The sequence below is a fragment of the Barbatula barbatula genome (assembly GCF_947034865.1).
Source record: "Barbatula barbatula genome assembly, chromosome: 3".
NCBI classification, from domain to species: domain Eukaryota; kingdom Metazoa; phylum Chordata; class Actinopteri; order Cypriniformes; family Nemacheilidae; genus Barbatula; species Barbatula barbatula.
The window spans coordinates 28,286,292-28,309,491 of NC_136764.1; the positions used below are offsets into that span (position 1 = coordinate 28,286,292).

Consider the following 23,200-nt stretch of genomic DNA (forward strand, 5'->3'; position numbering starts at 1 on the left):
AAACGGTGCCAGATCATGTTAACATGTTCAAAACATCCTGGGAAAACAGCTATGCCTGGTGTCGACAGAGTAGTTGTTCTTCAGGAACGATGACAGTCTCTAAGCCACAACGCTAAAGAAAATCTTACCTTCCACACTGAGGATGCTGCTTTGACGAAACTGTAAATTTTTGCTGACTTTTTCTTCTTTTGGGATCAAAATCCCTCTAGCCCTTCTCCAGGCTTTCGGTAACATCTGCTTTTCCATGCCACTATCATTAGTGTCCAGGGGCATCTCCTGGGACTCCTGGGGCATTCTTATTGAGCCTGTATGAAATACAGTTTGGTCCAGGGGCTGATCTTGCCCACTTAACCACACTCTCAACTTCGCTCCATTTAGGGAGCCTTATGTCTTTCTTTCACAAGTCTGTCAATCTCTTGTTGTCTACTGAAATTCGGCTGGGCCACCAGCTCCCTCTGGGACTTTAGCCTCTTGTTTTTCTCTCCAAACCTTTCTGTCCCAAAGGTGTAGACAATCTCACATATCTTCTGTGTTGACGGTTGCCCACTAGTTGTGGCAGGATTTTTTTAAGACCCTTCTCTGAGGTTACCTTACTTGTGTAGTTTATGTCCTGTAAGTCTGTTTGTTCCAACATCTGTCATGACTCATGGACAAGACCACACAGCAACAGACTCAGGAACGGAAATTACAATGAGCCATCTTGTTTTTGATAGCCATAGATGGGTGAACCCTTTACACTATGTAGTGATGGATCCTGCCAACATGGGTAGCTAACTCCTACAGTAGACTTACATGTCTACTATCAGAGATGAAGAGAGAAGAACAGCAGGCAAGAGACAAAGTCACAATTGAATAGTCTTTCATCTATCATAACTTTGTGTTAAATTACTGCTTCATAACATTCATTGTGATGTTGTTAAGAACCTTGAGAATGAGACCACTGGACTCTGAGATCTACTTGAAGACAATACGAATACAGCATCTAACATAAGATCAACAATAAGGACAGTCATATAGATGTACTTTATATCATATTTATTTCAATCAAAGTAATAACTAACTATAAAAAAATGAGTGAAGAATAAGAAAAGTAAGTTTAAGAGAGACTAAGAGAGATAAGGAATAAAATACAACACAAATATATCTTCTCCAGAAAACACACATTCACAAACAGGTTGCCTTTACAAAATTCAAATCCTACGATCTATCACCTTAAAAGAAATATGCAGAGTCGTTTGTAAAATCATGTTTTTTGACAGGCTTGCAAAGAGACATCTGCCAAACTTCTTGGGAAACTATGCAGTACCACAGGCTTTCCGGGATTGTGTTGAAGCCCAGAGAGATGTGCTGATTGTCCAGCCTGCTCTGGCAGAGGTAACAGATCTGTATGTTCTATGTTACCTTAGCTTATAAATAGCCATATTATAAATGTTCGACAGGGGTCTGCAGTCATTGTTTCAACTAATTAGAAATAACATAAATGTATGTTTAACTGTGCCTGAGTGTACCATTATAAGATTACATGTTGACTCTTTCAGACTTGCTGCGGTAGAAATAAACACAATTTTGTATAACTCTGAAGTACTTCATTTGAAAGCTGGATATACATTTCAATGTAAACAGTGGAGAAAACCTCTCCCACGCACAGCACCAAACGTAATGCAGTTTAAAAGCTTTATAATAACAGTGTTTAACATTTTAGAAAGTCCACATAGAACATAGTTATGAATATTATGAACATGTTACAATGGGTTTACAGATACATGAGGACACACACACAGACAGAGATATTAGTGCTGTCAACTGACAAAAAAAATTACGATCTAATCATACATTTTTGAGGGAAATAAACATACTCCGCCAGGGTTTGTATTTTTTTTCTAACATGAACTCCTGTGTCGTAACAAGGGTTCTTAGTTCCTCATGGACGATTCTCCCGGACAAGCACACGTCAGAGAGTGAGAGAAAGAGCACGCCCATCAATGTGCTTTGTTCGAGCTACTGAAGTTTATGGCAGCGTATGTGCATAATGTAAACAACTCAATCTTATAGTGAATCAACAGTTAATGCGATGATGTATTGGGTGCTCGTGCTTTAGTTCCGCCCACTGGACGCCTCCAGAAGCTCGACTGTTTTCAGAAAAGAAAACTTACAGCTGTATCTTTTATAGATGTATTTTTATAAATGTGATCAAACTTAATACGCTTTGAAGATATGAAGTTTGCCATACTACTCTGTAGGTATTAAATATTAATATGAGCTATAGCAGAAACTGCATGTGTAACGTCCGCTTTAATTTCACATTACATTGTTTGAAAATATACTTGTAGATTCTAATAATTTCACATTTTATATCTTTAATAAATGCCATTTTATGAATTAAATCTGATATCAGTACCACTAATGGTGAATCTATGAAATATCTTTTTCTTAATTTGAATATTTAAGCTATCAATTTTAACATTTATTAGGCTAAAAAACGTGTAATTTAAGCGATCTTTAAACCATCTTTACAAGCCGTGAATTATTATTTCATATGCCCTTTCTACAACAGGTTAGGAATATACAGAAATTCTCAAACACTTTACAGTGTTGACTGCTGAATTGCACATTAAATACAGAAGAATTTTCATTAAAGCTACAAAACATATTGACTTTTCTTTTGATTGTAAATAAACCTGCTGCTGTGACTCCTGTCACTAATGTTAAAGAACTTCTGCATTTTCACAACTGTGCATTAATTTACAACTTTATTTTACGCATAGAAGTCTGTGCTTAAAGATGCGTGACAAAATGGGCTTTGAGATAATATTGTGGGTTTTTGTTCATTCAAGCACAAAAGAAAACTTAATTCTGTCGCGCTCTCCGACCGAGATTTACCCAAAGAGATTTTCCCATCTTGAAGCTGTCTATCTTTACTGGACACATTTAAAAAGATCCTGAAATTGTTTAAAAGCCTTTACATAAATAAGAGCGGGATCATATATTACAACGCTAGAAAAAGGATGACAGAAAAAATGGATGCTGTGTTTATTACATTAAATCACATGCGTTAACACATCATTTTTGACAGCACTAATTTATAGGAGTATATGAATATAAGAGATCTAACGACAAAGATAATGGGGAAGATTCATGTATTGCTCCTCTCTATTTCTAGCCGCTGAGTTTGTTGTCGATGTTTTCGCGCTTCTCTGCTCTTCTGTGGTTGGAGGAGCTGCAGGCTGAGAAAGAGCTCCGAGAGTTGAGCATCACTGGCGCCATCCTCAGAAAGGGAGCGGTGTACTTGCACCTGGAGGTGCCAGGACTTGCCGAGGGTCGCCCAAGTCTCTTTATTGGTGGGACTTGTAACACTCACGAAGCTTACTAGCACAACAAATTAAACCATCTGATTACACAGTGTCCACACCAGATGTGATGCGTAACATAAACAAAGTATTCATCAATTTTAGCTTATACAGTCATGTGTATTGTAATTATTTTGCTTTGCAACAATGCACAAACTACTAAAAATATTTTTATTTCGATTGCATTGTGTTCATTAAATGTTAAGTACATTTTTAAAGATTGAAAGATTGATCTGTTTAATTTCTTCTAAAACTGCTTAAAGTAATGAAAATGAAAAATGATTAGCAATGCATGTGAGCACATGTGAATTGTGAAGCTTTAAAGTCGGCATGCAATTAAAAATGCCAATTCAAATTGATTTACACAGTGTAGCAGTATTCATTGTAAATTATTTATTCGTGCACATTATTTAAAAGAAATGTGTTTGCACTTCTAATCTTTAATCAAAAACCTTAAGCCCCCCTCGAAACGACCTCTCTGCACTTCTGGTCATGAGGCAAACTGGATTACAAATCTGACTCCGAGTACTGATTGGACAGTTAAAATAAAATGATGATGAACGAAGTCCCGCCCTTAATTTTTTTCCCATTTCAGAAGTTGTTCACACGAGTATACGTCACGATACGCAAGAAAAAACAATCCCTACGTCGGTTTCATGACGACTTTAAATGAATGTATAGTGTATAGGTAAAACTGGATTTGGATAAATTTGATGAGAAATGTTTGAGAACGTTCATATTGAGATCTATAATTCTGTTAACTTTTAACAGTTGCAGGACTGTCGGGTATCAGCTCAGTTTGTGGCATTGTTGAAATCTCTTCTGATATAGACGTTCTTAGAAGATATATTTGAGATACAGGAGACTCACGGATGTCTTGGAGTTGTTTGGCATGTAAATGCTTAGATATATATTTGTTTAACATTGTTGTAGGTGATAAAGTTCTTCTGAAGAAACCTTGTAGAGGAGGAATTATTGTTGAGTACATATCTTACGTCACAGAGGTAAACATGTTGTTCACACCTTTTTCTTAGGAATATGGAGACTATTTAAATGTCATTTACTGTGATTCTTCTGTGTTTTGACAGATCACTGACGAGGATGTGAGCTTGCGCGTAAACGCAGACTTACACCACAGCTATCTAGGAGAACCTCTGGATGTCGAATTCACATTCAACAGGTTCTGCTTTCACCTGTACACTGTCGTTCTGATTTAAACTGTAATTTTGACACTGAATATGTTATTGCATTCAGGTTAACCATGAGAAGATGCCATTGTGCTTTGGAGCAAACCAAACATTTTGGAGACAACAGTAAGAAATAGCACTATATATTTTGATCATTGTACAGTACATATCTATTGTCACATGCAAATTTGTAGTCGATTTCATAGCTTCAGCTCTAACTGGCCCTTCAAATGGGATTTGCTTTACAGTAGGCATGATCTCATTCATTGCAAGTTAACTCTTTAATGTGACTGTTTGTAACCCTTCCCTGGTGCCTCAGTAAAGAAGTGATTAAAAAAAGACTACTACATTTAGTTTTTGTGCTTATATCTGGCAGTAGGGCTGTTGTATTGCAAACTAATTTGGAATCCAATTCAATTCCCTGTTTTACTACAGATTAATTTGTTACATTTTTAATGCAATATAATTATCCAAGTTTTCACTTTTATTGTTTCTATAACAAAACCTTAACCGGAAATGTCGGTTTTGTCCGACATTTCCAAGTCAAATGACAGTCACTATTTTTTTCAATTTATTCAGCAATGTAAACAATAATACACAGAGAATATAGATAGACATATCGATAATCAGTAAATAGTTTTAATACAATGTATAAAGAATACTGTGCGTATTATGTAAGTGTAAATTACAGACAGATCCCTAGAGATCATCTAAGTAGCTCTATTTCTCTTTAATGACAAAGCACTTTATTAACTCTCACACATTTTATTGCTTCCGCTCTTTCTCGAATGCAAGTATAGTCAAGTCAAGTCAGCTTTATTTATATAGTGCTTTTTACAATTTTTATTGTAACATAGCAGATGTACAAGAAAACATTGACTATAAGCAAAAGTCAAAACACAGGTCAAATATCAGACAGACTATACCGGCCAGGCAAACAGTGCAAAACAGTATGCAAACGGTGGCGAGGAACCCAAAACTCCATTGGAGGAGAAAAAAACCTTAGAAGGAAACCAGGCCTAACCAGGGGATTCCAGTTCCTCTCTGGCAAAAACTGCTGCCTCTGCACAAGCTCGACAGTGCTTCAAAATACAAATTGATTTAAGATTATCATTAATAATCTAATAGCAGCTGAAATTTTGTAGTGAAGATGTGTCATTCTTTATCCAGCTCTATGATCTCAGCTTTTGTCAGTTGTGGGCATGAATTGCGTCCTGCCTGCTCTGGTAACCTTGGAACAATGACACAAGACTGGCTGAGAGTAAAGTACTGTTCTGCACTCTTTGATAAAACAAATGCATCAGTTGTTATTGGAAGGGTTCCTGGTTCTAACTAATGCAGCCTAAACGTTCAGTATATATATATATATGATGGTGTAGTGTATGCAAGATTAAAAAGATGTGTCTTTAGTCTAGATTTAAACTGACGGAGTGTGTCTGCCTCCCGGACAGTGCAGGGAAGACTGTTCCAAAGTTTAGGCGCCAGATAGAAAAAGGATTCGCCGCCTGCACTTGATTTTGAAATTCTAGGTATTACCAACTGACCGGATGCCTGAGAGTGTAGTGCACGTGATGGAGGAGCTAAACCATGCAGGGCTTTATAGATAATAAGCAAGATTTTAAAGTTTATGCGATGCTTTATAGGTAACCAGTGCAAGGTTGACAGAACCGGGCTAATATGCTCATACTTTTTTGTACATGTAAGAACTCGAGCTGCCGCATTTTGGTCCAGTTGGGATTTTTTATAATAAGCCTGCAGGGCAACCACCTAATAGTGCATTACAGTAATCTAGTCTTGATGTCATAAAGGCATGTATAAGCTTCTCCGCATCTGATGGTGACAGCATATGATGTAGTTTAGATATATTTATGAGGTGTTTGCGACCTGGTTCTCAAATGACAGAGTACTATCGAATATAAAGCCAAGATTCTTTGCTGAAGATGAGGGTTTTATGGAAGATCCATCAATAGTTAAGCAGTATTCTTGGTTGTTACATAGGGCGGTTTTCGGTCCAATAAGTAACACTTCAGTTTTCTCCTAGTTCAATAATAATCAAAAAACATTTCTACTCATCCACTTTTTTATATCGACTTTGCATTCCACTATTCGATGGAATTGCTGCGTTTCATGAGGCTTCAAGGAAATATAGAGATGCGTATCATCAGAATAACAGTGAAAGCTAACTCTGTTTCGCTTTATATCTCCTAGAGGTAGCATGTATAAAACAAAGAGCATAGGCCCTAAGACTGAGCCCTGTTACACCGAACTGGACTTGTGATTTGCGTGACACCTCATTGTTTATTGCTACATATTGAAAACGGTCGGACAAATAAGATCTAAGCCATTTCAAAGCTATTCCCTTAATGCAGACATCATTTTTGAATCTATGTAGGAGCGTGCTGCGGTTAATGGTGTTAAATGCAGCACAAAGATCTAGCAGCACCAATAAGGAGATACAACCTCGGTCAGACACCATAAGCAGATCATTTGTAACTCTGATCAAAGCAGTCTCTGTACGGTGATGTGCTCTAAATCCAGACTGGAAATCTTCATTAATCTCATTCCTTTGGAGGAAGGAACATAATTGAGTTGAGACTACCTTTCATATCTAAAGTTCTGGAAAAAGTAGATTCGAAATAGGTCTGTAGTTTTTTTTGACCAGGGCCCTTATAACAGCAACCTTATATGCTTTAGGCACATGTCCTAGTGTCAGAGATGAGTTAATAATGCTAAGAAGAGGATCTATAACTTATGTGAGCATCTCTTTCAATATATTTGTAGGTATAGGGTGAATGAAGTTGATTTAGATGATCTAATGATTTTAGATGTTAGATGTAAAATAATCATAATTTCTCCTTAGGGGTGCTGTAGTTAGTCATTTGTTCAGCGGGTTTCACTTCTGGTTGCATAGTTATAATTTTTTCTCTAATATCTTGTGTGAGAATGTGAGAGCTCATAAATTCATCAATGCTATGCTGGTATACAGAATCCGAAGTCGCTGACGATTTATTTTTGGTTAGTTTAGCCACGGTGTTAGAAGAAAACCAGCACAACCCTAGGTTTTTATTTATTATAGTGCAGACAGATGTTGGAAAAAGTTCTCTCCAGATTGAACTTAAGCTTTAAACAGAAAAGGTTAGACCTATGTTGTGAGACTGTGCTTTATATACATGCAACCTTTTTACGTGTACACTGAGCTTATCGGTAGATAGTAACCTTTGGAATCGACTCTTGATTCCCAACACCTTGGAATCGAGTAACTTAAATCTTTTTAGATTTAAAAGATTTTTGATAAAAGCTTTTGTTAGCACTACATAACTTGATGCATGTCTGAAGCTTAAAATGATGACCTAGGAGTTAACTGTTGTAGCAAAAAATTTGCTTGTGTGATCATGAGAGTAAATTCACTTATTTAAAAGAGCAGGTGACCAAAAATAGCTGGAAACAGTTAGTACTATTATAACTAAGAAAACTGTCAAAGTATACATATCGTGTTATTGTGAGGTTTTTTTTGAATGAGAGAAATATTGATGTAGTAAATACATGAACACACTGCTAACAAGAATAGTGTAGTTTATAATGTAAGATAAATCATGTACCGTGTGTGCAATGGAAAAAAACATGAATTAACTTTAGGGCTGGAACGATTCCTTGAGTAATTCGAATACAAAAAATCATCGAGAGAAATGTTTTGCCTCGAAGCTTCTGTTAATCCATTTAACTACAGTACACAAAGTGTTGTTTTTTTGAAAAATCTGAAGTTTAGATTTGGTGATTTGTGGTGTTGTTGTGAAGTTTTGTTTCCCACACAGTTGACACTGCAGTCTCCTCAGTGGTGTGGTGAGTGGGGTGTACAGGACAAGGATACAGATCTCCCACAGGAGGTGAGAAGACACCCACAGGTCATTAATGGGGTTCACCGTAACATTAATATAAAGTTTACTGTATGTCACATTAGCTGAAAGACCAAAGCAGTGAAGAGGTGGAAGGGTCGTGTTCCTTGACTACAGATATGGTGTCTGTGGCCACACAAACTAAAACAGGTAGTTTAGCTTTTTTCTTTCCCCCAATAAAACATAATAAACAATACATTAGGATGTATTGGTAACACTTTACAGTAAAGTTCCATTTGTTAACAGTAGTTAATGCGAACTAAAGCCTGTTGTTTACTCCTGGTCCTACGCCATAGGCAATGTGCCGGTTTTCGATTATACTTTTTTTCATGAAATCGTTCAGCGTTTATTGTAAGTAGCTAACCAATGTTTATCATTCTCTTATCAAATTCATGTGCCATCATGATCTTCAGTAAAAATCTGAAAATGCAATTCCATCGTCCTGTAGTGCCTATCCATCTCCATTAAGGTATGTTAGACAGGTTGGGCGGAACATCCCTTCAACTGTCACCAAAACGCCAGTTTACCTAGAAACTTAGAACCAATGCAAAATCATTCAACAAGAACATGAAAATGTTTCATATTGCAACGGCTATTTTTATACACCCAATCAAATCGCACTGAAAAAACAAGCCACACACACTATTTTCCCATTCGAAATTACGCTTCGCTCTGAATCGCCTCCGAATACGGAAGTAAAAACGATTGCATCTTCCGGTTTACTGGGACTTTAACATCCAAAGTTTCATGTGTTCATATTAGGTATTTTGACTGCACATAAAAAAAATTACTTTTCAGTGTGTAATCGTCACGCTCGCTGTTTGTTCACGTTAGCTAATGCATTAACTAATATAACATGGAACCTTATTATAAAGCGGTATAAGACATTTTACTTTTAGTACATGTACAGTACCGTACACTTTTACTTTACTTCTTTGGATGTCATTTTGCGTTTTCTAACATTCAATCAACTATTTTCAGATTTGACATTGACTGCGAAACACATCCCAAATCCCGGTGAGTTCTTCAACCGTCAACTAAATTCTGCCCAGCGAGAAGCAGTAAAACAGATTCTGAGAGGAGACTGTCGTCCCATACCATACATTTTGTTTGGTCCTCCCGGCACGGGCAAAACCATTACACTCATAGAAACTATACTGCAGGTACTTGATCTTTAATGGACCATTAAAGCATTCTTTTGGATGAGTTCAAAGCAAAACCTGGATTACAAATCCACAAGTCTTGACTGAATCGGTCACCAAACAATGTTTTAAATGCAGTGTTTTTGTCAAAGCAGAACATATACAGAAACTGCTCCGTTAATGCCAAATAGGCCACTATTTGTGACCCTTAACTACAAAACCAGTAATTAGGAGATAATTGTTTGAATGAATAAACTTTCCATTTATGTATGGTTTGGTAGGATAGAACAATATTTGGCAGAGATACAACTATTTGAAAATCTGGAATCTGAGGGTTGTTAAGAAGAAAGAAGTTTGTTTTAACGCTCTCTTTTGGCTTGCCGCTGTAATGACATTGTGGAGAGTAGGTAAACCAGAAAGCTAAAAGATTTACATAGATAACTATCTTGAGTGGGTAATTCTCAAAGAGAGTGCAGCGAGCGAAGTTTGTAGACGTGTTTCCGGCCATTTTTGTTCACGATTTTGTGCATCGACTCACTTACTTTACTAAAATTCTGGTCTGTACAATGTATTGTTTGCTATTGCCTGTGCGACTTATGACTGGTTTTGTGGTCCAGGGTTACATGTAATCACTTAATCTTTTAAAGATTAAAATGACAAATGATTGTAGTGTGCTTTTAATGGTGCTGGTGAATGAAAAGCAACTGTTTGTTGCAGGTGAATCATCGCATCCCTTGCAGCCGCGTGCTCGTCTGCACGCCCTCAAACAGCGCTGCTGACCTCATCTGCCTGCGCCTACATCAGAGTGGATACCTGCATGCCGCCAGTCTGGCTCGAGTCAATGCCACCTGCCGACCAGAAGAGGTGCTGCACTCTCTCCAGCCGTCATAGTAGAGCACACTGTTTCTACTTCATTTCACATTAAACTCAATATTATTTCTCCCATCTGTTTTCCGAAATGGACAAAACTATGTGAGCGTGTAAACTTAGCATGCAAGCAGATTACAGCTGCGCGAGCACACTGAAAACACTTGCGTGTAAAAAACAGTAGGACCACTGTTCCCAGCCTCACAGGAGACAAGAGAGTAATGGATTTAGTTAGTTTTTAATGGAAATCCTCTGGACTGAACGAGACAAATCTGGAGATAGACATTTTGAACGGTATTTAATTAGGTAGAACTCAGGGACCTGTGGCAACTTAAAAGTAGAGCGAATGTCACTGTGACATGTTTGTCCATTCACTCATAGAAAGCAATGTATGGCTTCTAAAAACGTGACGGGATTGTCCTGTGTAACGTTACTTTCACTTAGAGAAAATGTGATATTTTTGTCTTGAGTACTTTCATAGAAAGCATTGTGCATGGTTTAACACACGACGGGTTTGTTAGGGGGACTATAGGACATATAGATAACTAAACGTGTTTGTAAGGAGTCCGTTTGCTTATAAACATACCTTTCAACACTCCTGTTTTATTTTTATATTGAATTAACTTAATTCCAAAATCAATCTATCTCCATAGTCAATAAAACTTTAATTCAAACAGAAAGGCAGGCATAATTGTTCAGTTCAATTGTTTATTCAATAAACAATTATAATTGTTTATTATAACTGTTCCAAACCAATTCTCAAGATACGGCCACGGCGACTCCCCCCTCGGGATCAATTCCTCTGTGTCCTCACCCTCTGCCATCTTTCCATCAAGTACAGTTCTCATATCAGCCTAAGGATTGGTTGAGTTTGTGATGTCACCATCCGGAGCAGAAGCTGGCGGTAATGCACCAAAAAGCTGTTTGCCGTAAAACACGAAGAAGTCACCGGGAAGTCCAGGATCGGTGATCCTTAGCAGTTGTGTTTCCGATTTTAGCTTGTTCTTCAGAAATGTTTGGGAATATGTAACGTTAGCTTGTGTGGACGCTACGCACTACTTGATCAACAAAAGAGCTTCGCTACTGAAAAGCTATTTGACTCAGAAAACACTACTTGTAGAGACGCTACTGCCCAACACTGTGTTTCACGCCCATTTTCCGTCGACCTCCCCGATGAAGCGCATTTCACGCGCAAATGATGCGAGTAAACTCATAATGTTCAAGCGTCCAACTACACGCTAATAGCACGATTTACCGTGTTTGGTGTGAACAATCTATTAGTCTTCTTTCACTAATAGAAGGCAAGTGTGTATGTTTGTAAATAAGTGATCAGGGACCCGTTCAATAAGGAGGTTCAAGCACCACAGAGTTAAAATATGAACTCTTGAGTAGCGATTATCTGAGTAAATAAACTCAGTGGATTGAACTCATTGAAATTAGCTCTTCTGAAACAGAAAACTTAGAGTAAGTTCACCCTAGGTAACCGTGTTCACCGCGGCTTTAAAAAAACCATCATCAATTGAGCGGAGTTTGATGGAGTTTGTTTTTGCATGAGAGCAGAACATTAGTTTCTTGAGCAGTGTCCCAAACAACTTGTGGTGATGGAGGTGCAGTTTTCTTTATATTTTGTTCTGACAATACAATTCAACAAATTTCTGCCATTCTTCATCTGTGATCTTTGAAAAGTCTTTGGCCACTCAAAATATACTCTTTGCTGTGCATTAAGACAATATAGACACATCTCCAGTCCATTTAAACTTCTTCATTATTGCCCTGATGTTGGAAATGGGAATGTTTTCTTTTAAATCCTAATTTTATAGCTCAACAACCTTTTGCTGCCCATCTGAACTATATTCTTTGATTTTATCCATTGTAATAAATGATTAAGGGGGTTTGGGCTTTGTGTTACTCAATATTATTCTCCCGTAAAACATGAAGTCATAACTGGACAACATCATGTTTCTAGTCACCTTGGTGTGCTCAGAATATACTTGCGAGATATTTTACTCATAAGATTTTCTAGGGGTGCCAATTAATATTACATTTACATTTGTGCATTTGGTACACGCTTTTATCAAAAGCAACTTACATCACATACTTAAAAAAAAAAACAAATGTATTGAACGATGCAATGTGTTTATCTGAAAGGTTTTTTTCACAATGTGAAATTCCCCCCACTTCAAATTGTTTTACTTTAATGAAGGGCACTGTATATACGGTACATTTACGTCGAATTCAGACTGTTGATAAATATGACTTGAATCGGCAGCTTTGTCCTGTTCAGTTGGTCTCGATCCCTTTTGAGGAACAACTTTGAAGCAAATCCTGATTGTACTGTCCCGGGAAGCATGTAATGAACATTTGTTTGCTTTGGCTGGTCTGTGCCTGGTCTTAAAATATGTAGCCTATACAACCTTATAACATCCATTTTATTATTACACTTTTAAAAACTATTAATATTTTTTCAAACATTGTTTTAGAATGTTTTTAAATAACATACTAAAACAATATGTTTGAAAAAAATCATTATCACTTAATAGGACTAGGTGTCATAATCCCACCATTCAACATTTCTTGAAAGTCATTTGTATTATAAAATTTTGTGCAATTTGTTCGTGTAATCGACTGTTGTTTTCAATGTCGACTAGTTGGAGCTTTTTATCTGTATCGGCCTTTTAACTGTATACTGTATGTGTTAAAGCTGTGGCTACATTGTGACCATCAGCTTTCAGAATGAGAGTACCAAGATTATTTAGAGCATCACAACAACTCCCCAACGGTTTTGTAAATTGCAGTCTATGCCAGAGGAGTTGCGTCAGTATGCGAGAGCTGGAGAGGATATTCGGCATGCCAGTTTTCATCGTATTGTTGTCAGCACGTGTTCCAGTGCTGGAATGATGTACCAGATCGGCCTGCGGTGAGACGCTTGCATAACGCATCCATTTATTTTTCATTAAATTAATTAAAATCAAAGATAATTCATACGAAGATTACATTATTGGAGGGCTACGACATTGATAATACATAATGATTACATAATTCTTTTTTTAAAGGGGTCATATTGCTCGAATACGTGTTTTTCTGTGTCTTTGGTGTGTTATAAATTGCTCATGCATGTATTAGACACGTAAAATTGCAGAAAAAAGAGTGTTGGAACAAAAACTAATTTTATCTAAAAGCGAATGCTCACCTAGAGCTACCTGATCGCCCACTAATCTACGTCAGTTCGAAGATCGCCCAAATGTTTATTCAAGTATAATGGGCGTAACTGTCAGTACAATTTCTTTGGAACCTGATGTTCCAAATATGGTAAGATGCGTTACAATTACGTCACTCCCTTGCAGTATCTGACAAATCACTAGGCACTAGTGAACTGGCCAATCACACCTCCCTTTTCAAATCTGTTCGTTTCAGAGAGGCGGGGCAAAGAGAGAAAATACAGCGTTTTTTAACCTTAAATCGTGTATACACATTACATTACATCTTAAACAAATGATAATATTTGTTTTAGCCATGTCATATGACCCCTTTAAGAAGGAAAGACATATACAGGTGTAGAATGATATAACAGTGAATGAATGATGACAGCGGGTTGTCCCTTGTAATACAATGTTTGCTCACACACTCCACTCAAACAGTGGGGGATTTTAAGTATATGAACACTGTAGACTAGAATTTTTTTAAAAAGCTGTTAACATTTTATTTAATACAGAGGCATTCATGCCATCCTATGGAGCCCCAAAAAGGACATGGTGGTTGAAAAAATTTAAGGGTTGCAAGTTCGGAAAAACACTTTCTGTTTAATGTTTTGCTGGCAGCAAATAGTTCGGCATTTTCAATAACAATATGCCATTCGTGTGAATCGACTAGGTCAAAAGATTTTTTGCGGCAGGTTTGGGCGGTTGATGAATATAAAATGTAAGCATATTCTGAAAATGAAAAACACAGAAACAGGCAACATCATAGCGTGAAGTAATCTGTTTGCCAATGCGTCAGGAAGAGCGCGTTTCAAAGGTCACTTTTGATCCCTTGAAAGATACTGCTGAAGGGGAGGCGAAGTGTTGTCTCTGACAAAGAGAATGTTGTTGTGATAGCAAAGTGTGATTCAAACGGCAATGTCTGCCCCTCTTTCCTCTGGTGTTTCCCAAGGCTCTGTCCATGGACCCCTTTTGTTCATTATCTACCTTTTCCCTCTTGGCCACATTTTTCGTAAGCATAATATCCAGTTCCATTGCTATGCAGATGACACCCAGCTCTACCTATCCACCAAACCCACTACACCCCTCCCTCACACCTCTCTATCGAATTCGCCTCAGGACAACAGCTCAACAGTGACAAAACTGAACTCCTCCTTATTGGCACCAAATCCATCCTCTAAAATAAATGATTTCTCTATCTCATTGTAAATTCATCTGTGTTCCCCTCCCCCAAAGGTTAAGATTCTGGGTTTCATCCTAGATTGCACGCTGTCATTTCAGTCCCACATTAATAACATCACTCGATCAGCATATTCCCATTTACGTAACATCTCTCGCTTATGCCCATCTCTCTCCCCCAATAGTGCTGAAATTCTGGTTCACACCCTGGTCACCTCCCGCCTAGATTATTGCAACTCTCTGCTCCTATGGTCTACCTGACAAATCCATCCATAAACTACAACTAGTCCAAAACTCTGCTGCCCGTACCGTCACATAACAACTGTTCTGCAGCAACTTCATTAGCTTCCCTTCAAATATCCCATAATTTATAAGATTTATTAAGATCTCTTTAATTTTTTATTTGTTGTGACTCTAAGGACCCTGCTCTTTCGCCAGTTCTTTTAAATATTATTATGTTATTATATTGCCTATTTTCTCTGATTCAATGTTTAATGGATTGAGTATTTTATTGTTGATTTTGTAAGGTGACCTTGAGTATTGAGAAAGGTGCCTATAAATAAAATGCATTATTATGTCATCAGGACATTTTTATGTTGCTTGAATCAGCTTTTTGAACTTTCAACGACATTGCTCATTTTTATATGAACCAACCGCTCTCTATGAACCAGCAATGAATGATTGTGCTGACCATGTTACGTGTAAATTTATAATAGTATTTTTTCTGAAGTTGTATTTAAAAGTTGCGTAATAACAATTTGGGTATTTAATATTTGCATATAAGCTTCACAGAGTTTTGTTTTGAACACAATTTTTGCACTTCATGGAGTTCTCAAAAGTTTTCCGAGAGGACAAAAACAAAAGCTCTGATAAAATGTTCTCCTCCCTTCACATTTTTCCATCACCATGTCTCTTTAGGGCACCTTTTCAAGTGTGTCTTTCATACGAAGATCTCTGTTTTAAGGCACATGTTTGTTTGTGTCTGTTGTTTCAGTGTTTGTCATTACACCCATGTGTTTCTCGATGAGGCTGGTCAGGCCACTGAACCTGAAACTTTGATTCCTCTGGGTTTACTTTCTGAGGAAAGTGGACAGGTAAAGTGTTTCTGTGTACTGGTGAACACACGCACAGCTCACTGTGGGCTGTCATCTGCTTGTAACCTCTAGATATCATAACCTTTTCTCTAGATCGTGCTGGCTGGTGATCCAAAGCAGCTTGGACCAGTGATAAAGTCGAAAGTTGCTTCCGCTTTTGGACTGGGAGTTTCTTTTCTTGAGAGACTGATGGGATTGCCACTTTACAGCTGTGGTGAGGGAGGCTACAATCCCAAATTGGTGAGTGGATCTGAAGGCCTGTGTGCTGCAGAATTGAGCTCCAAACCCTAGAAGAGATCTTCAAGATACGGGAACTGTCATGGCGTGACTTATTCCAGCTTTTTTGTATCTAAACAAACAACCCTTACGGAAGAAAAATAACGGAAATGTCCTGGTAATTTTCTGCCAGTTGTTTTATCTGGTTACATTTAAAATACAGGTAAAACAACTGTAAAAGAATAATTCGGAAAATTCCTTTGTATTTATACAGTATTTAGTTCCCTCTTTTTACAGATTCACAGTGTATTAAAAGTTACAGCTCAATATCTTTTTTGTGACATGAGATACAAATTTGTGACGTGCTGTCAGTTGTCACAGAAGTAACATTTTTGTGTGAACTATCCCTTTTAAAGATGACAGAAATAATTTACTCACCTTCGAGTTCTTTGCTCTGGTGAACACAAAATAATAATAATAATATAATATATTTTAAAGAAAGTTGGTAAATGTATCCGTTGAGCAAAGTTCCTGTTTATTTAGTGTTGTTCTAATCCTGGTCATGTCACAGGTGACAAAGCTAGTGTATAACTACCGATCCCATGAGGCTTTGCTGGAGTTGCCATCGCGGCTGTTTTATGCTGGCGAGCTGTGTGTGCGTGCCCAAAGATCTGTGGTGGATTCCCTTTGCCACTGGAACGGACTCCCCACAAAGGGCTTTCCTCTTACTTTTCATGGAGTCAGGGTAGGGGTATCATCATTTCTTTGTCTTTATGCACCCAGTTTTCTTCTCATCAATCTGTTGCTTATTATATGAAGGGAACTGAGATGCGAGAGGGAAGCAATCCGTCCTGGTTTAATCCTGCTGAGGCGGTACAAGTAATGATGTACTGTTGCCAGCTAGCAAAGAGACCGTACAACCCCATACCAGCCAAAGACATAGGCATCATCACTCCCTATAAAAAACAGGTAAGGCTCTTTGCACAGCAAGGAACCCGCCAGGCCTGGATACATACAATGGGGCTAAAACGTATTCTGAGGAGCTTAAACATATGGTATGTGATGTGCTTTACAATGTTTTGGCCCCTTCCTTACACAGCGGGTGTTGTATATGGTCTGGTGATGGTAACTGTGTGCCAACAATGCCTTGTGCTGTCTTCAGAACGCGTTGGAGAGCTTTCTTGTAATTTCTGGAGTAACTACCATAAAACCAGGAAGTCATGCAGTTAGTTTGGATGCGTTCTGTGGTGCATCTGTAGAAGTTGACTAGCATTTTATCTAACGATTTGGGCATCGACTTAATTTTACATACTTTTATGCAAGCAATTACTGGTCTTTACTTATTTGAAACATCTGTATTATTACATGTGTCAGGGCTGTTAGCTACAGAGGTTTAAAGTTTTGTAGCACAGGCCAAACAGTTGTAGAACAAGTATATGTCTGTTATTTTTGTTTTCAGAGTTCTGTAATTTTAATGCTTTAGTATACTACAGCATTTTTATGGACAAATGTATTGTAGAGTATTTACTACATTAAACTGCAGTAAATTTCTTGTGTCTTATAGTATATTTGAACCTTACTTTAGTAAATATTAAAGTATACTATGGTGCTTACTACAGTTTATAAATAAATATTTTTTCATCTGGTTGAAATTAACTTTTGTTTTGACGGCTTGTCGCGAGGACACTTGAGTTTCAGTGTGTTTGACGGTAGCTTCACTCAGAAAGTGAAACACTCGTAAAATTAATTTGGAACAGATCTGTGAATGAAGTTCACGTGTTCATGTCTTTGTATTGTCAGATACAGACAAATCAACGAGTGTTAAGCTTGTTACATGTTTTAATGTGCAGCTCATTCACTCAGAAAGACTAGGAACAAGCAGATGACATATTTAAGTAGACAATTACAGTAGTAGAATTCCGCTTGCGTGATTCCTTCCATGTTTTCCCACATCGCGCAGATCATTGGGCTCTAGATCAATAGACTCCATGCAGTCGGAAAACAAGTTTTAATTGCAAAAACTCGAAGATAAATAGTGGTGCGCCATTAGTTAACCTCACTCACGAACAAGCACAACGACAAACGCACTTCACACAAACAAGCGGCTCTATCTAATGCACCCGCCAAACTGTCCTGCAGAAGTGCTACACTATTAAATATATTTTTGGCACAGCATGTGCAACGTATGTAAAAAGTTTTTTACAATTTCTTAATTTAGCCGTTCTTCTGAAATACTGCCGTTCATGACATCTGAACATTGCTTTCCAGTGATACGGGTTGGGTGAAAAGGCCTTGGTCCTGGCTTAAAACAGCGGCACTGACATAGTTTAAGATATGTCAGGGCATGTTTTTTTCAGTTAAGACAATGCAAACATGAATTTTAGTCTGGGACTAGCCTTAAGCCTTGTCAGTGAAACCGCCCCTTAATTTGATTGATCTTAGTTTTATTATGTATCTTGTATAAGTGGGTTTATAGACAGTTGTGTGTGTCTCTGTGTGGTCAGGTGGAGAAGATTCGTGTGCTGCTCCACAGGGTGGGCCTGTCGGAGGTGAAGGTGGGCTCAGTGGAAGAGTTCCAGGGTCAGGAGTTCCTGGTGATCATCCTATCAACGGTGAAAACTCAATTCTCGACACCTACATTTAAAGAAATGAATTGAAAATCCCTGTGAAATTGACAGTGAGAAGATTAGTTTCTGGAGTTACGAGGTCCTGCCTTGCTGAGTTATATACTGTAGCCTTACTCAGATTAACAGTTCTCACCCCTCGACTAGATGGATTATGAAAACGAACAACCTTCAGTCGATCTGAATTGGGGTCGCACAAACTACTATAGTCAACTTTAATGCTCTGCCATGATATTTTTCTACTTGCTCCCCATTGAAAAAAACATTCTAAAAAATACTCTTTCTGCTATATATTTGATAAAAAAATCTCAGATGAGACAAGCTAGTCGGACTCATATGTCTGATTGTAGTTAAGAGACTTAATGGGGACAGGACAGAGATGATGACGCTTCACCTCACACTGACATTTCTTTGAAATGTTTACTGTATTTTCAAAAACAGTGAAGATTACTTTTTAATAATCTAACAGTGTTGATTGAATTATTTACTTGATCTTGGCATAGCTTTATCAATGTTCGTATCACATTGAAAATAACATTTTAACCATATGAGGGATATGCCTCAACAACCTTGAATTCACACAATTTGAACACATCATCCGACTAAGGTCAGAACCGTTTGCATACTGTTTTGCATACTGGCCGGGGGGTCTGCTATGGAATACTTAATTTATTTAGTGTGGAGTTGCGAGTCTGTGTTTTCTATGTGGATGCATATTATTTGTGTCTGTCCATCTGTGTTTTCACCTGTTATGTTTTTAGTGAAAGTGAAAAGTGAAAGTGACCTATTTGTCAGTTATGGTGAACCATACCTGAAATGTGACCTCTGCATTTAACCCATCCAGAGAGTAGTGAACACACGCACACCCGGAGCAGTGGGCAGCTATCACTGCAGCGCCCGGGGAGCAAGTAGGGGTAAGGTGCCTTGCTCAAGGGCATCGAACTGGCAACTTTGTCATTGGTCACGAGTCCGACTCTCTAACCATTAGGCCATGACTGCCCCGTTTTGCTTGTATACAATAAACATCAGCTTGCATGCGAGAGCTAACTCACTGACTTTATGCACAAACGCTGGATTAGTTTTGAGTTACTTTCGAGTAATCCGTAGCAAACACCATACAAGTGTGATAAACTGACAATGCATGACGTTCACTAACCCGTTTTGCAGTCGAAAGAGCCAATAATAAAGCCACCTTTAGCAAAAGAAGCTTTAAATCAATAGTCTCTGTAGGCTCAAAAGTTGCTAAGGACCACAGACAGATCCCACGTGGGAATCAGCGGCTTTAAAAACCTTGTTCACCACGCGCCTCTCAAAGTAGTATAGTATAGTATTCCCAAATGGCATACAGAAATGGTGGCAAGATATACATTTGTAGAAAAGGATCTGCCTTTGTCTATAAGATCTTGCAGAAAGCATAACACATCTGCAACCGAGCAGAGCAAAGAAACGATATGTCTGCACGCACCACTGATCAAACATGCTCCATTTCCGATCATGCGCAGAGCGCGTTGAGGCCGCTCTAGCACTCTGAATAGTTTCAAGTAAATAATTTGCTGATAGTTAAAGTTACAGAGACTTATTGTATCAGTTGTGGGGTTAGACTAATAGGTGTGTTAAACAAGTTCTGCTTAAATCAACTCCGGTTATAGTCTTAGCCATTTAACTTGTAAATGTTTATGCCACAAATTCAACTGTTATAACTGAAGTTGCTTTACTCTTTTTATTTTAATTTTTTTGACGCATCAGATTCAGAAGACTGTGTCATGATCCTGACTTCTCATGTCTTGATTTCCTAGTCTAGTGGCATGATCATGACAGGTCCACGTGTTTTGTGTGGAGAGAAACATATTATTGTCAGTTATGACATAATATATGTTCTCTCCGGTCTCGTCTCCGGCCCCGCTCCTCTCGTTTCCTTGTTAGCTTCCCCTGAGTGTTTCATTACCCACACCTTTCCCTTGTTAATTATCCTCTGTTAGTTTCCCTATTTAATGCCCTCATGTCTATTGTCTTGTGCTCGTTCGTTGTACTTGTTTCCTGCTCCAAGTTTTCTTGTTCATATGTCCAGTTTTCCGGTTTGTAGTATCTGTTGCCTTGCTCGTGTTCTAGTACCTTGTTTAGATGTTCATCCTTTCTGTGTTTAAGACGTTGTGTCAGTACTTGGTTTGTTTTTTCCCCCCTTGTGGAAAGTGTTTGTTTTCAGTTTTGTATCGTAGTTCTCTTAGTGTTTTCCCCATCGTGGGTGTTTGTTTTGTTATTTATTTATTAAAGCCTGTTTAACTCCTTCACTGCTGCCTGCGCTTGGGTTCTCCTTCATTCCCTGACAGACTGCATAATGCATATATTGTTTTTTTTACCAACTGGTGTAGTTGACATTTCTTTTTCCCTCAGTTTAATTAACTTCTTTTTCAATTGTAGGTTCGCTCGAATGAGGCAGTGATGAATGAAGAATTGACTAGCACGCTGGGATTTTTGTCCAATCCCAAGCGTTTCAATGTTGCCATTACACGAGCCAAAGCTCTCCTCATTGTCATTGGAAATCCACATGTTCTCGTCATGGTGAGGTTTTAGGCCCTATTAGGCTGAATTGATACGTGCGCCTCATGAATAGAAATGGCCAGTGAAATACTTTTTGTTAACTTTTATACCAGTGTACCTGGGTCCAGGGACATTGATAACACTAAAAAAACTAAGACCAAACTCTTGGTCCCTGTGAGTGATACCGTTTGTATCATTGTGTGCTGAGGATAAAAATACAGAGCCACATACACTTACGGGATAAAATGGTTATAGTTGAATACTATGAAAAAATCTATTGTTTGTTTATAATCCATATTCCTCTGTTTTTGTTTGTTACAGGACCCATGCTTCAATGCTTTACTGCACTACTCTTATGATAACAGAGCATTCCAAGGATGTGACCCACCAGCAAGTCTACGTGACTCTTAAAGGTTTGTTTTGCATTCCTATAAACTGTGCTTACAGGTCAGAAATAAATGGTTTAACCATTCCTTTTTTTATCTTTCAGGATTTTCTTTGAAGAAAATGAGAAACCGTATGGCATATTGTTGTGATAAGAGTGTGTTATGTAATAAATAAAAACTGTTTTCAACATCCTCACAGTAAGAACATAAATTGTTTTTGTTGGACATTCATAAATGTCAGAGGTATGGGCTGAAGTGTATCGTATGCAAATTCAAAAGTGCAGTATCCTTTTCTTGTTTCCAGCAGAAGTAGTTTTGTCTTAATCTATTCAAAGTTCTTTACTTTTTTTCATTTATTTCTGCCTCTGAGCTTGCTAGAGCAGTATATAGATTAGGTTGGCACAAAGCAGTTGTTATATCTGTTAAAAAGTGTTCCTTAAATGTTTGTTTTCATATTAAATTTGTAAAATCATATTTGCTTATCCTTCAGTACAATGCTACTAAAGCTAAAGAGACAAAATAAACCTTTTTAGCACACACAAAAAGGATTCATTGTATTTTATCGATGTTGTGGGCTCATGAAACAAACTGACATGACTACAACAAAAGATTGTGTTTATATTTCTTAAGCTTTTACCCTAGTGTTATATTTTAACTATGGATTTTAGTTAGATTTATGAAATTAATCTGGTCATTATTATATTTATGAAATTCATCTGGTCATTATTAGGTTTCTGAAATTCATCTGGTCATTATTAGGTTTCTGAAATTCATCTGGTCATTATTAAATTTATGAAATTCATCTGGTCATTATTAGATTTATGAAATTCATCTGGTCATTGTTAGATTTATGAAATCCATCTGGTCATTATTAGGTTTCTGAAATTCATCTGGTCATTATTAGGTTTTTGAAATTCATCTGGTCATTATTAGGTTTCTGAAATTCATCTGGTCATTATTAGGTTTCTGAAATTCATCTGGTCATTATTAAATTTATGAAATTCATCTGGTCATTATTAGATTTCTGAAATTCATCTGGTCATTATTAGATTCATGAAATCCATCTGGTCATTATTAGGTTTCTGAAATTCATCTGGTCATTATTAGATTCATGAAATTCATCTGGTCATTATTAGGTTTCTGAAATTCATCTGGTCATTATTAGATTTATGAAATTCATCTGGTCATTATTAGGTTTCTGAAATTCATCTGGTCATTATTAAATTTATGAAATTCATCTGGTCATTATTAGGTTTATGAAATTCATCTGGTCATTATTAGGTTTCTGAAATTCATCTGGTCATTATTAAATTTATGAAATTCATCTGGTCATTATTAGATTTCTGAAATTCATCTGGTCATTATTAGATTCATGAAATCCATCTGGTCATTATTAGGTTTCTGAAATTCATCTGGTCATTATTAGATTCATGAAATTCATCTGGTCATTATTAGATTTATGAAATTCATCTGGTCATTATTAGGTTTTTGAAATTCATCTGGTCATTATTAGATTTATGAAATTCAACT

The 23,200-nt window shown here is 37.5% G+C and overlaps 1 protein-coding gene across 1 annotated transcript in view; it reads left to right on the forward strand.

Moving 5' to 3' along the window:
- The window catches only part of mov10l1 (Mov10 like RNA helicase 1), a 42,975-nt gene extending 20,765 nt beyond the window's left edge, over nucleotides 1-22,210 (forward strand). Inside the window, exons 10-27 of the mRNA XM_079451674.1 lie at nucleotides 1,260-1,374; nucleotides 3,161-3,338; nucleotides 4,281-4,351; nucleotides 4,436-4,527; nucleotides 4,602-4,660; nucleotides 8,330-8,418; nucleotides 8,493-8,577; nucleotides 9,409-9,590; nucleotides 10,287-10,433; nucleotides 13,232-13,353; nucleotides 15,807-15,906; nucleotides 16,000-16,146; nucleotides 16,694-16,867; nucleotides 16,942-17,091; nucleotides 18,627-18,734; nucleotides 21,165-21,305; nucleotides 21,606-21,697; nucleotides 21,775-22,210. Coding sequence (XP_079307800.1) covers nucleotides 1,260-1,374; nucleotides 3,161-3,338; nucleotides 4,281-4,351; nucleotides 4,436-4,527; nucleotides 4,602-4,660; nucleotides 8,330-8,418; nucleotides 8,493-8,577; nucleotides 9,409-9,590; nucleotides 10,287-10,433; nucleotides 13,232-13,353; nucleotides 15,807-15,906; nucleotides 16,000-16,146; nucleotides 16,694-16,867; nucleotides 16,942-17,091; nucleotides 18,627-18,734; nucleotides 21,165-21,305; nucleotides 21,606-21,695 — 2,050 coding nt within the window. The 3' untranslated portion in view covers nucleotides 21,696-21,697; nucleotides 21,775-22,210. The remainder of the gene's footprint in view (nucleotides 1-1,259; nucleotides 1,375-3,160; nucleotides 3,339-4,280; nucleotides 4,352-4,435; nucleotides 4,528-4,601; nucleotides 4,661-8,329; nucleotides 8,419-8,492; nucleotides 8,578-9,408; nucleotides 9,591-10,286; nucleotides 10,434-13,231; nucleotides 13,354-15,806; nucleotides 15,907-15,999; nucleotides 16,147-16,693; nucleotides 16,868-16,941; nucleotides 17,092-18,626; nucleotides 18,735-21,164; nucleotides 21,306-21,605; nucleotides 21,698-21,774) is intronic.
- Nucleotides 22,211-23,200: the final 990 nt, after the last annotated feature.